The 13,908-nt window shown below is 39.2% G+C and overlaps 1 protein-coding gene across 1 annotated transcript in view; it reads right to left on the bottom strand.

Annotated features, from left to right (window-relative positions):
* Nucleotides 1-11,248, bottom strand: part of PANK4 (pantothenate kinase 4 (inactive)) — a gene marked incomplete at its 5' end in the record, with an annotated part of 19,904 nt that extends 8,656 nt beyond the window's left edge. Inside the window, 9 exons of the mRNA XM_029084341.1 lie at nucleotides 137-292; nucleotides 2,183-2,283; nucleotides 3,428-3,509; nucleotides 4,968-5,149; nucleotides 6,090-6,243; nucleotides 7,749-7,841; nucleotides 8,342-8,525; nucleotides 10,156-10,364; nucleotides 11,166-11,248. Coding sequence (XP_028940174.1) covers nucleotides 137-292; nucleotides 2,183-2,283; nucleotides 3,428-3,509; nucleotides 4,968-5,149; nucleotides 6,090-6,243; nucleotides 7,749-7,841; nucleotides 8,342-8,525; nucleotides 10,156-10,364; nucleotides 11,166-11,248 — 1,244 coding nt within the window. The remainder of the gene's footprint in view (nucleotides 1-136; nucleotides 293-2,182; nucleotides 2,284-3,427; nucleotides 3,510-4,967; nucleotides 5,150-6,089; nucleotides 6,244-7,748; nucleotides 7,842-8,341; nucleotides 8,526-10,155; nucleotides 10,365-11,165) is intronic.
* Nucleotides 11,249-13,908: the final 2,660 nt, after the last annotated feature.

Here is a 13,908-nt window from a genome sequence, read left to right as displayed (position 1 = left end):
GAAAGAGGAACTGTACAAACACACAATAGGTTTGACACAGCAGATACATTTTGCAGGGCAAACACATTGATCCACAGGAGATTTATTTGGTACCTATGTGTATCGTTCATACAAATGACTGTTTTGTGACACTTACCCCATCCAGTGCCTCCTCAAAGCAGGTGAGCCAGTATTTTCTGGCCATGGCATCATCTGTGAGGTCAACAGTGTCTGGAATATAGGTTGATGGGTCTTTCAGCAGTGGCAGGTTAACAAGTGGTCTCTCCAACCTGTCCATTTCCAGCATATCAAACTAGGTGAAAAATGAGAGATATCTATCAGAAATTCCTCAGATTCATAACAAATTGAACTAGTACAAGGGCTACAGAAGTCCATCTACATTTAACACTGACAAATTTGCAGACAACTCTATGAGAGTGTATCCCACCATAAATAATCCACTCCCCTGCATGGGTTACTTATCCATGCCCACCCTACAGATAGAGATTACCAAATTTCACGTTGACAGCTTACTACAGGCTCTCTACTTTCTCTGTTTTACTATTTTCCTTCCCTTCCTCCCCAGTGCTGTCAAATCTGCTGGGCTATCAGGTTCGAAGACAGGAGTACAAAGAGCTGAGCACAGGCTTATTTATAAAGTGATGTTGCTGTGTTGCTTAACAATTTCCTTTTACAATCATGATCAAGTCTCCAAAACTTTTCCTTATACCTTGTGAAAACAATGCTTGGGACCAAAGTGCTAAGGATAGAGATTAAATTCATGTGAAAAATGCATGGTTACACAGCTCTGTACATAGTGTGCCTTATTTCCCATGTCTAAAAAAACTTGTGCACATTTATCTTTATTTTATACAGCTATCTAATCACATTGCATTTCTGAACACTGCACGGCCTAGAAACGTCCAGACTAAGCAAACATTAAAGCTCACAATGTTGTAAGAGTTTGTGTACATAAACCAAAGGGGTTGCTATAGAAAGATTGTCTTCAGCATTAATTTCACTGCTGAAAAGTGGACACTTCTGAACTCTGGCTGTTGCAAAGAGATTTCGCTTTATGTGAACAAAGTGAGTGTCAAGCAATAGAAAAGTTAAAAGTGGAGAAACTGTGGACAGTACACTGCAGCTGATTTGACTCCTGTACCACTGCTAACATAAAAAATAAATCTTGTCACAGATTAAAGGGTTGACAAACAACAGGTGATCACTACATCTGCAAAAATACTTTGTGAAATCTGTCATATATTTCATGATTAAGAAGGATAATGTTATTTTTTTAGTCATAACTTGCAATCCACAATTTCATTACAATTATTTCAGTTGTGGCAGAGCTTAAAATTAGATATATATTTTTATGTGCATGGCCAACCCACAAAATCAATCACCTGCAGTTCACAGTGGACTTATATTAAGGCTTGATCTGGGAAACCATTCAGTAAGATTTCTGTACCTCATCTTCAGGCCTAAAAAAGCCTCACAACCAACAGAAAACAACTAACCAGAGCCAACCACTCCCCTGCACCCTATAGCAAGTATAGGAAACTAATTCCTGAAAACTTTAAGGAGAAAAATCAATGATGGAGGAAATTTCAGAAAAAAAACATGAAAAACACTACCGTGCAGACTGGTAAAAGACAGTGAGCTCCACTATTCCTGCTTCTTTTCAAAAGCACTGCAGTAGATGCAGCATTGGAATATTTTAAAAACCTTAAATGTATTTCCTGATGGCTTACTGTGTGCTGGAGTTACTGCATTGTCAGTGTGTCTAAGAGGTGACTGGGCTCACGTGCTTCTGTCCAACTACATATTTCTCTTCTCATAGCAAGTAAATTAACGCTGCTTAAAGACAGTGGAACATCAGATTCAAAATTCTGAAGCACAGTATTTCAATTATAACAAAATCCAGATACTTCAGAGAAAGGGTAAGAGATGAATGTGTGTCCCCCCTGCTGCTTTGGTGAAGGAGAGTAAGACAAAGCAGCAGCCACAATCTGTTTTTATGAGACATTTCATCAAACCATCACACAAGGCAACGTCACACATGGTACAAGACACCACATTAGTTACTTCTTTTGGCAAGCAGGAGTCCCAGGGGCAAGAAGCAACGACCTTGAGAATGATCATCTATTTTCAAACCACCATTACTAAAAGAAGGCACTTAGTTCTAGAAAAGACAACCACATACTGTACCACTCCTTGTTCTCTGCATCGGGTAGACGTCAGGTGACGTGCTCATAAGACCAGAACTCCCAGCATAATTCTCTCCCCAGCTATACTGATTGGGATCTAGAAAAGAGAAAGACAGAGAGACACATAATCTGAAAATAAAACTGAAAATACTCCCGTGAGTGACTCTAGAGTTAGCATCCCTTCAGAGAAGCTGCTTCACTACCAAAGCCACTTTCCCTTGTCTTTATAAATAAATGTAGTTTTTCCCTCTAACCCCCAGAAGAAATGTTTTAACTACCCAGTGAATTAGTGAGCTCTAAAGAGCTTCAATCTGAATGAAGTTACAGTTCTAAAATCATTCTTTTTTTAACCCTCTTTCTTGTCATTAAAGGCTAGCTTTAATGACAGCTTAAAGCACTATCACTGATCATAGAGAGAAGTTCTTATTTCTAAATCTAGATCCATTATTAACAAAATATAATTATAAAACTCTCAAAGCACAATGTAGGTTTTATATAAACACTAAAGTTACTTCTAGAAATTTTCTTTATTTGAGGAAAAGTTTAATCCAGTTCAGATGTACAGCACAAGCTGCAGAAGCAATGTCTTTAATTCCTCAGTAGCTGGTTCCTGGCTCATATCTACAAAATGGGTATGAAAAGAATTCCACATCCATTATTCTGAGGTGCATTTGATATTTATGAAAACTAAGTACCATTAACAACCTCACAATCTGTTCCACTATAACTAATACACTGACTGGCTTGCTAGTACATCAACAAGAAAAAAAGAAAACAAAAATGGCAGAATTCAACCAAAGCACCCTGTACCCAAAGAATGCTGGACAGAAGTGTCTCATCCTTCATAAATGGCTGTGAGGCTTTTCACTCTCAAACAGTTTTGAGATGCTGGTCTTTTTCAGTACATTAACTGAATTCAGAAGCTGGCCTCTTAAAGAGGGGGAAAGTTCTCAGCAACAGTATTTCCCCAATTTGATTTAGAGTTATGACTGCTCTTTACAGAAATGCAGAAAAGAGACGGGCCAAATCCTGCTGGCTTCTCAAAGGTGAGCAGGAAAAACAGTGAGCAAATAAGATGTCCCTGCCAGAATATATAAAACCAAAGCCCAGCATCTGTGTTTATTAGTGCCAAATGTATTTATTTAGGCAACAACTTACATGCAGCCTCTTAAGAGAAACTTGGACATTACACTGACATTTCAGAACACAGCGTATACAGAACATAGCAGTGCTGTACTTACTGTCTTGTTCAGCTCCTTTTAAAAATGCCCCAATGGCTCCCAGGTAGCCTTCATGTCTCAGGAACAATGCCTGAACCTCTCCCTGCCACAATATGAAACATTGCAATTGGATGGTCCCTGATGGCTAATATGTACTACTTTGTCACTAGTTTTACACTTAAATTTAATAGAAACAGCTAGAAGATGGTAATATTCATTTGTGCTACATTCTAACACATTCAGTAACTTTAACGGTGCTTCTGAAACAACAGCGTCAGGAGGAACTGCTTACATACATCATTCCACAATTATTAAACAGCTGGGGAAAAAAGGACATGCAGAAATGGTGTGTATTCTAAGCCTGCGCGACCACAGGAGCAGAGGGAAGCCAGTGCCTTCACTAGAAAAGACCACTGCATCGTTCCATGAATATTCAACTCCTCTTGCTTGAACAGGCTGGAAATATAAAGTCATCTGATTTCCAGGTCATCAACCTCAGCGTGTGCATCCAACATATTCAAGACACTGCTTGTTACCTTTATTTCATTACACTGCTACTTAACATTCAACAATGTAAAACACAAATGCAAGGGAGAATAAGAGCACCCTCCATCCTACCAGCGGGGTCCCTAAGCTCTCCCAGGGGAGGCTGGGTGGGACTCTGCCTTCTCTAAAGGAAAATCTGCTGTATCCACAGCAGTGACTGTAACACTGAGGGGAAGCTGTACAAAAAAGTCAGCTACAATTCACAGTGAGATCTGGATTTGAATCACTGGTAAAGCTACTCTTAGAAGAATCCAAAGCTGTAGTTTTGCAATAGTTTTCTTGAAACCCAACAAAGTTTTAGAGAAAGGGGCTGTGATGGTGCAATAAAAGGGGAAAAAAAGGCAGGATATAGGAGTCTCTTGTGTGAAGCACTGAGATGAGAAAAAAATGTGTGTCATGTATTCTAGAAAACTGTAAATGTGCAGGAACTAATCTACCTGTGACAACCATTAAGTAGGCTTTTGGACTTGGATGTTTTTCTAGTGAAAAATCTTCAGTATTTTCCACAGCTTCAAAACCTGCAAAGAACTACAGCTTGGTTGTTTCTTTGGGTTTTCTTTTTTAACAACAAACAAACAACAACCCCCCCCTCCCCTCAGTGATACCAACTGCTAAACTATCTCAGCAGAACAATCCCACATTGCATAGCCTAAGGGGTGAAAAGAAACAGATGCAAGTCAGCAAGAGGAATTGAATAACAACGGTAGCTATCTAAGAAAATAGTGAAAACTCATTACTTGGCAGCTACATGACAGACTGTCAATCAAAAAATAATAATACAGAGAGAGAGGGAGGGGAGGGAAGGAGAGAGAGAGAGGCCAGACAGAACTCCCAGGCAATTCACATTTATTTGACCCCTCCCACAACAGATCTTTCTAGCCCTGCCTTACCTACCTAAACAGCAGCCCTCTAAGCTTACTTCGTGTGCAGATTTATTAATTAAAGTCTCCCAACAACCTAGAAAGATAACTAAACACGTGACTTTGCTATTAGGAAAAATCTCTGTTTTCATTACCTTGGAAAAGAAGTTGATACTATAGGTTATTGTGCGCATGGTAACAGGGTGACCCCGAATAAAGAATCCTCCAAAATATATTTTATTTAAGTTATGGAGTTTGGCATGGAGGCAGGCGAGTTGACCAATGTCGTTGCTGATCATATGTAGCAAACTTTTTGCCATATCTTCTTTAGAAAATTCTTAAAGGAAAAAAAAAAAACAAAACAGTAAACCAAATTAAACACAGATGAAGAATGCTCAAATGGAGTGTGCTTTTCTAATAGAGCCTACAGCTGGAGAAAAAAACAGAGTTTTAACCAGTCTCTCTATGTGTGTAGAAGAAAGGCATTTCCCCCACCAAAAATCTTTTATAAAAAAAGCACTTTGAACACCCAGGAGTGTTTATTTGACTGAAGATATAATGAAAAAACCACTGAGCCTCTATGAAATATTGCTTGAAAGAACCTGCTTGAAAGGCCAACAGCAAATGGCAAGAACTCCATTTCTTCTCTCTAGGAACCACAGATGATGGTTCATCCATCCATCTTGACCTGAGTTGCACTGCAAGCATTCTATTATAATACTGCAAATAAAATTGCAAATTAGAGTAAATCATTGCCATAGATCCTTTTCTGGACCAAGAAAGCCACAGGTATTTCCCACAGGAAGGAATTGACATTGGGCTAACTCGACAGCTATTTTTGTCGTTTGCCTAGACTTGTGCAATCCCAAACTGAAAATCTGAATGCCTGCTTGTGAGGCAGTACTATAGAATATTTTTAATCAATAAAATATTGTGCAGCCAAAACACACGTAGGTAAGATCATGAAAAGGACTGGTGGTTACCTTCCAGCTCTACTTCTTAGATCACTATAAACACCAGATTCCCAAGGGCCAGAGGAGATGGTTGCATCTCTTCTCCTCATTAGTTTCAAACAACAACTCCAAATAACTGGAGCAACCCAAGCAGTGCTCTGAGTCTGCTCTCAGCCCAGCACACATAACATAGGGAAACAAATAAGGCCAGATATGTTTATGCTGATGACAGGAAGCTAGCACAAGCAGCAAACCCATGCTGGCAGGCTATAGAAAGTATTAACTGTATAGCAAACCTTGGGTAGATGGTTTAGATACCAATACCTTTATCTGCTGTAGCAGATTTCCCGAAGCTGCTCGCTATCAGATTTCCACTGAGCCCCAGGGTCTGGTAGGCGCCTCCATACACATCCTTCACCAGCATGTCTACATTCGTGTGCTGTCCCTTTGAAGCCAGTTGCAGCAATTCATCAAATTTCTGGGGATGAGAAGCAGAGTGACTCTAGGTTTTCTGGAGAGCCCGTAAACCCAGAGTTCTGCAGCATCTTTACCAAGCAAAACCATGGGCTGGTCTTAGAATCAACCCTGCCAGCAAAAGATACATCATTTCTAAGTACAAGGACTGATCCAGAGTCCCTATCTTATCAGACAGACTCATCTTAAGTGGAGCTCTTTTAAGGATGAAAAGCACAATGTTCTCTGCAGTTATCTGCACTTATCTGCAAATAATGTGTTGAATTTCCCCTGAAAACTAGAGATGGATCAGCACATATAAAATAGTCAGAAGACTCATGCATCTCTCATCTTGGAATAAAGTCAGAAATACAGTAACTAACAGCAAAAGAATGATGTCTTCTTGAGACATAAGAAAACATTTTAAAAACCAAAAGAGTAAGTCTGCCTTTACAGTTGCAGAAATTCATTAAAGTCCCTGAAATTAAACTTGCATGCAATCTGCATTATCCCAACACTTCATTTGTAAGTCTGCTGACCCTAATTTCTTCTTCTACAAAATCAGAGATAATTAAGAGCTGCCACTGTCATGTTCTAAGATTTCTTTTTTTAAAAGCATCAAATAAAATACTGCAAGTATGGGTCTTCCCTTTGACATTTTCTTATTTGGTGCATATGTAACTCTAGCTTTTTCTACACCGCTGACATTTAGGGACACCTATTTAAGCCACATGGGTCTTTGAGACAGGAAAAACCAGCATGATTTAAGAGCTGAGTTAGGCAGAGCAGCATTAAATCAGGCCTTACTCTGGCAGATTACCAATTTGGGATTTAAGTGACGAACCCCTGAAACCATCGTGTGTACCAGAGAGTCAGAATCTTCTCTCTACTCCCAGACATTCTGCAGTGACTGGGAACTCTCTGCTTTGCTTCTGCAGATAATATTGCAGGAACTAGGCAGGCATTTCATGCTGAAAAGCAGTACAGAAGATTAACAGGCCACTTTGAGGAGGCTGTTCTCTGCATTACAGACATTATTTGTCCTTGCTGACAAACTCTTTGAGTCCCAAGTAGGATTAGTATTCTGTCACCGATGAGCACCTTATAATTTTTTGTCCCTATATTCTACTAGGATCTTTTTGCATTTAAAGCTTCCTTTTATGCATCAGAAGCATTAAAAATATGAACATAAGTCAAGGCTTCAGCCTTATCTAACAGTCTAGGACCACAAGCACCTAGTGGAGAGTATTAAAATTGCCCTGAGCATTGCAGAACTGCCTGTTTCTGCACAAGGGTAGCAAAACTTTGAACAAAAGGTAAACCTGACCAAGAAACACATGTATTTTTTCATCTTCTAGAACACTCATGTTGGACTTTAGTGTACTATACACTAGACCACAATGTTTCCCATACAAACATTACTTAAAATAATTATTTTTCCCTATTCAAAGAGTTTGGCATTCCAACATTTCAAGCTTCTTCTTAGCATCTCATTTAATCCCATGCCCCTTAAACTGACACTTTTAATACCTTTGTTTTTGTGAGCAATGCTCCAAGACCCCAGAAGGTTCCACCTCCAATTGAGCTCCCTCCAATCCATTCAAATTTGTCTTCTGTTTCTACCTGTCAATAAAACGAGGCAGATTTGTCTAGAAAGTCCTCTAATGACTATAAACACAGTTAGATATGAGAGTGTCTGGGTTTTTTTGAACAGTGGAATTACTGTAGGTGCAACTATTTAATTGTGTAAATGCCAGGTGAGAAGTTCTTCAGAGGTATGTGTTCCACATGCTTATACCACGAGCAGTTTCTGAAATCTTTGTATTTAATTCTTGGCCAATAATCCTAAATACAGAAATTTAGTCCCCTCAACAGTGTATCAAAACAAACAAATACTAAAAATCACTCTGATCTGACAGCCTTTGTCCTCATCAGTTAATAAAAACTTCTCTGAATGCTGAATTAAATGTGATTAAAAAAACTATGGTAGTAAATTGAAAAGTATTAATAATTCTGTAAAAAATTGATTTTCTTTCTAAATTTCAACTACAAATCTAAACCAGTAAGACGTTTCAGATCACCTTTATCAAATTCTAAGATAAAACATTTTAGCAACCACTCACCTTCACTATAGAAACCCCAGAGCCAATATTCACCAGTAAATAAGGGAAAATATTTGGGTGGTTCGTCTGAAAACGGAATTCTGTATCTGAATCTTTCTGGTATGCAAACACTTCGTGGGGTATGTTCCTTAGCACAAAGTTGCATCCTTTAATTAGGCAGGTCATTACATCTTCTTTATCTACTCTGAAGGGCAGGGGGAGAAAAAAAAACCTTTACATAAACTTCACAGTCCTGTTGATAAACAAGTATCCTTTTAGAACAGTAGTTTTTAAAGACTTTACATAATTTAGAGAAGATGAATGAGGTAGCTAAGTCAGCTAACACTTACTGACTGCTGTACACTTCTAGATCTTATGTACTATTACTGATTTATGGTAAATTTCCTATATGAAATACACTAGATTCCTCACATGAAATATCATAAACCTTGTTGAAAACACATAAACAAAGCACAAATACACATCTCAATTAATACAGAATGCTTTACGTCTGTCAGGATGGAGAAGGTGCTACTTTTTGAGCCTGTGGACCAATTAGGTGTCATGATCAAATAAAAAAAACAAGAAACAAAAACCAGGTGTACTGCATGAGAAAAGGGGGGAGTTGCCTCCTTGTCTTCATTAATTGATACTTAGCAACAGCCAATAAGGTGGGCTGGTGTGGAAAAAAGTTAACAGAATCCTACCTATCAGGACAAGGAAGTTATGTGAAGAAGTAGTATAAAAGAAGATGAGCACAGTACCTCAGGAACTGAAGCATCTACTATGTAGAGTTACAGCATGAGAGGTGCCTTGAAGTTCTCCCCAGTAACATCAGGTACTGTTTTATATTGCTGTCAATTAATGGTATTTTTATCTATACTTACAGCAGGTTTTTTTTAGCATGTGGTGTTTGATAAAGATGTGTGAATGGTAAATTTATGAGCCTGTAAATTCATGAGACTGCCCTTTAGTCTCCTGCAAGTCTGTACTTCTGCATGAAGCTTAGGTAGGAGCTATGTAGTAAGTTACTATATCATATTAATTACTCACTTCTGAGCATGCACAGAAAAATGTTAGAAGCTTTTGGAACTCTAACTTGAGAACCTGGGCAAGTATAGAGATTGGGTACATCCAAGAAAGAAAGTATTTGCCAACAATATTTTGGTTTTTAATGATAAAGTTGTCTTGTGGGTTTCATCCTTAGACTTTAAGTAGAAAGACTGACATACTTAAACACACCTCATCACAGTAACTGAGCAAAGATTAAAATTCTTCCTAGTGATGAGTTTACTAACTACTTACTACTTTATTTCAAAGACTATTTCATTTTATATACCACTGCAGATTTTGTGTATTTGGATTTCTACTCCAGTAGAGGTAGTAGCCCAAAGCATGCTAGTGATAGTGAGGATTCTGTCACTGAAATGCTGCTAGTTGTGAGCTAACAAATAAAAACCATTACCATGATCATGATAGAGACTAATTTAACTTAAAAATGGAGTAGGTGTGAGTTAGAACCTTTATAGAAAAAAAGCTGTGATAATCCCCTGCTTTCCTCTCTTTACTCCTTCTCCTGAACACTGTGTTCCTGCCTGTTGGCTCCACTCCTGCACCTCCACTGTGTCAGTGAACGATACAGTTATCTTTGTGCAGCTTCTGTTCCCTGACAAGCCAATCCAGCCAGGTTCAGACACATGCACACACTCTCCTGCTTCTCTCTTTTAGCACAGATGGCTTTTGAGGGCAGATGGGCAAAGTGGAAAGTTAGCCTATCAAAATCTCATCAAAGAGGACATACACTCCTATAACTAAGTTTAAACAGTTCCACTTACTTCAACCCCAATTTCTTCTCAATAAGATCTTTGAATTTATAGGCACCACCACCTGTAGCTTTGATGACTTTTGTCTCTGTATTGACAAGATGGTCTTTGATGAAATCTAGGCAGGTTTCAATGTAAGTGTTTTCAAATTTAATGAAGTGAAGTCGAGCTGTAATCTCCTCCTGAACGGATATTTCATACAAAGGTTCATTTTCTATGTCCTTTAAAAGAGAAGAGATTTTTTTTATAGTTAATTCAAAAACCTTCCTTGAGAAACATCAATACCTGTGCTTCCTTTGCCTTGAAACTCTGTTAATGCTATTAAAAATAAAACATTTCAAGTTCCTTTCAAAGAATGTAGTTTCAATAGATCTTAGTTCTCCTTAGGCTGAGAATATAATTAATTTTCCCATGCATTAGACATGCATGAAATCTCTGTATGAGAAAAATGATGTTTACAGGGGAGTATGGGGGTTTTTTACAGAATTACCATACTTACCTGTCTAGAAAATAACTATTTCAAACACTAACTGGCAGTTCAAGCACTTCCAAGAAGGCAAGGAATGTAACTGAGTTTGCTTGTGCATGGGCTGCAAAACTCTGAAGCTCTGCAATCAGTCTTTCAGTAAACAGAGCATGTATGATGTATCATCATGTGGATTTACATCTTTTGCAAAGCAAAAGTAATTGCCAAACCCATGCTAATGGCTAATTTCCCCTGGAATATTAACAGAAGCCACACACTCTTCTGAGCTGCAGTACAAGTGCTTAGGGATGGCTGTACCTGTCAGCACGTAACAGAATGTGTGTTTAAAATGAACATTTTGGTTGTGACAACTTACTTCAGAGTAACAGACACTACAGAAAGTAATACTTAAGTTATAAGAAAGTTCTAAATAAAGTTCTATGTAAGAACAAGTTACTAGATGGGGGTCAGATGAAATTTCTACTCTAAGAAGCCAGTCCAGAACTTCACTCTTAAGAGTCAATCACATGCAACTGACTAATGATACCATTCTCACCTTCCCAGAATGATCAAAGGATCTCACTCTTGCCACTTTGTGCTGCACAGTTGAATAATAAGCCAACTTGGTTAATGAACCACCTGTTAATGAAAAGATGACAAGTTATGATTAATGCCTCACCTTAGAGCAAACAATATAACCTATGTTTATGTATGCTTTACCTAAGAGTTCTTGGCTTTTAAGATTGCCTCAGCTGAAGTCAGATATAACTGAGCTAAATGTATGATGCAATGAGCCAAAGAGCCCTTCTCTGGAAATGGACTTGGTGTGGTTAACTCCAAACACACTGCCTGTGGGAAAAGCTCCATAAACTGAGCTTCTGCCCAAGTGACGTGGGGATGATTGACTATGAGCAGAAACAAGTAGAAGTTCTAAACTGGCTAGGCTAGAACATATATCACTGTTATTTAATTTGTTTGAAAACTCTTTCTAGAAACCCCCAAATCTACTTGCTTATAAGAGAATTTTATAAGTAGGTTTGCCACGACTGAGCAATGCATGCCATATGCACAATCAAAACGTGTTTCATCAGGGACACTTCAGTAAATGTTCTTAACCTGCTTCCAAGGTCAAGCTACAAATTCATAGCTGGTTAGAAGATGACTCTGTGCACTGAATAACTATTTTGCAGGATTATTTTCAGCTTTGGGGTAAAGAACACCTAGAATTATGTTCCTCAAGCATATTGGTTAGCAACATGAAAGTCTGAGCAGACCAGCCCCATCAACCTCTTCTTTTCAAGCCTTGAGTCTGCTTTCATCAAGACAATAAAACTTCCATTTCTCCTCTTAAACAGAACTTAACCACTTGCCCTATCTGTGCTGTCTTTTCATCTGACCTGCAAAAGTGAATTTGTGAAGTGAAGAGTGAATAACTTCACTAACTGGTTTTCCTTAAGATAAAACACTACCTGCTGGTGCTTCTGATACCTCTAGTATCTTAATCAAGCAGATACTAGAGACTGAAAGTAGGAGGCTGTCAAAGCTTGTTTATTTTTGTTAAAACAAGCTTTTGGTTTGTTTCCCCCCTGCCCCTTCAGAAAGAAAAATGCCTCTTCAACCACTCTTGAGTATCAGGATCTGATTAAGATATCAGTTTGCTTCATAAACCTCTAAGCTGCTTTGGCTGTTGAAAAAAAACACCTTAATTTTAACTCTGCAGAAGAAGTACCTTGGGCTGCAGGCCATAACCACCCTTATCTGTGGTAAACTTTCAGTAAGTTTACCATGCATAGCACAGAATGTGCTACATACAAGATAGGAAGTGATTACAACCAACTACTGGGTTAAAATTAAAGTCCCAACAGTAAATAAAAACCTGGCAATGGTAGATCATAACATAATGGCTAAATTTGGTGGCCTTGCACTCTGCTGCCTTATAAACAAGTGTAATCAAGAAACGCAGCATGGGCAAGTGAAAAATAATCAGCTAGTGCTTACAGCTTTGCCTCCAGAACAGTAATCTCATCTCTTCCATAGTGCTCAAATAAACAGGAAATTTTTTGCATCCTGTAGGAGAAAAAAGGGGCGGCTTTCTCCAGCAAAATTCAAGTGAGGTCAAGTCAGAGTGATCACTGACAGACACTTATAGTAACAAAAGCAATAAAGCTTTCCTGACCTCATATCTTATTTCAGTGTACTAGCCAATGCTTTACAGTTTCTGGTAAACAAAATCCAAACTCTGTTCTGCTAGCTTACTGCTTCAAGGTGAGCTTTTTATTAGCTTTTTAAAAAAAAAAACCCAAACCTAAACTTAGTAGCTCTGCATTATGAGAAAATACTTCCTCCCAAACCTCTAAGCAGAGGAATCATGAAGCTTGGGTTGGAATGTTATACTGTTTGTACAACACTGATAAATTCATTACTGAAGCACCCGTATCTTTATCTCCAGATAAATTGTGTGTAAATCTATGCTTTATACATTCTCCCCTTCCTCTCACAGTTTTTAAAGACTTAAATCCGTTCAGAACACCAGCTGAGACATGTAACTAGGCTTTATAACTAATCCCACAACTCTAATTCCACTCTGACCCACAGAAAGGACCAGTTCCAGCTGTTATTTTAACATGCATGAAAGGAGTAGCTTCTGAAGGAATTAAGTAGACTTGTGATGTGATAAGATCATATATTATGGTGCATATATTCTTCCCTCTACACCACCCTGAGCAGCGTTAACCAGAGGATTAGTGGAGGCTTGCACCAGTACCACAGTGCTGTGGCTGAAGAATGTTTTTTTTCTGGCTTCCCAACTAAATAGTTCCACTGACCTAGTAACTATAAAACAGAACAAAATGTGGGAACTGGCATTTTCAGTTTTGCAGATCTCCACAGAGTAAATGCTAAACCCTGCACAGGTGAAACTATGAACAGGCTTAGCTCAGCTGTGTCCCAGCACAGTCCCCACAGCAAAGTCCCTGCGGAGGTGCTCAGGTGTCCCCTGGATGTCCCTTACTCTCTCTGTCCCTCGGTGCAGGCTGCTGTATTCTGTTATGTTCTCAGGTGTGGGCACAGGCCGTGAGGCGTTTCCGGGGGTGACTGAGGGAGCGAGTGCGGCCCGTTCCAGGCCCCCAGCCCATGCCAAGCCCCCTCATCCCCGCAGCCACTCTGCTCTGCCAGGGCAGCAGCTTTCCCCAGCCCTCTTTCTTCTTCCAGGTCGGTTGGAGGAGCACGGAGGAGCGCACCCCGCGCCCAGGTACAAGGGGCGGTCGGGGGGATCCGCAGTGCCGCCCTCAGCCCACCCC

This window comes from Antrostomus carolinensis, unplaced genomic scaffold, assembly GCF_000700745.2.
Source record: "Antrostomus carolinensis isolate BGI_N321 unplaced genomic scaffold, ASM70074v2 scaffold6873, whole genome shotgun sequence".
Taxonomy (NCBI): Eukaryota; Metazoa; Chordata; class Aves; order Caprimulgiformes; family Caprimulgidae; genus Antrostomus; species Antrostomus carolinensis.
This window is presented reverse-complemented; position numbering and strand designations above follow the sequence as displayed.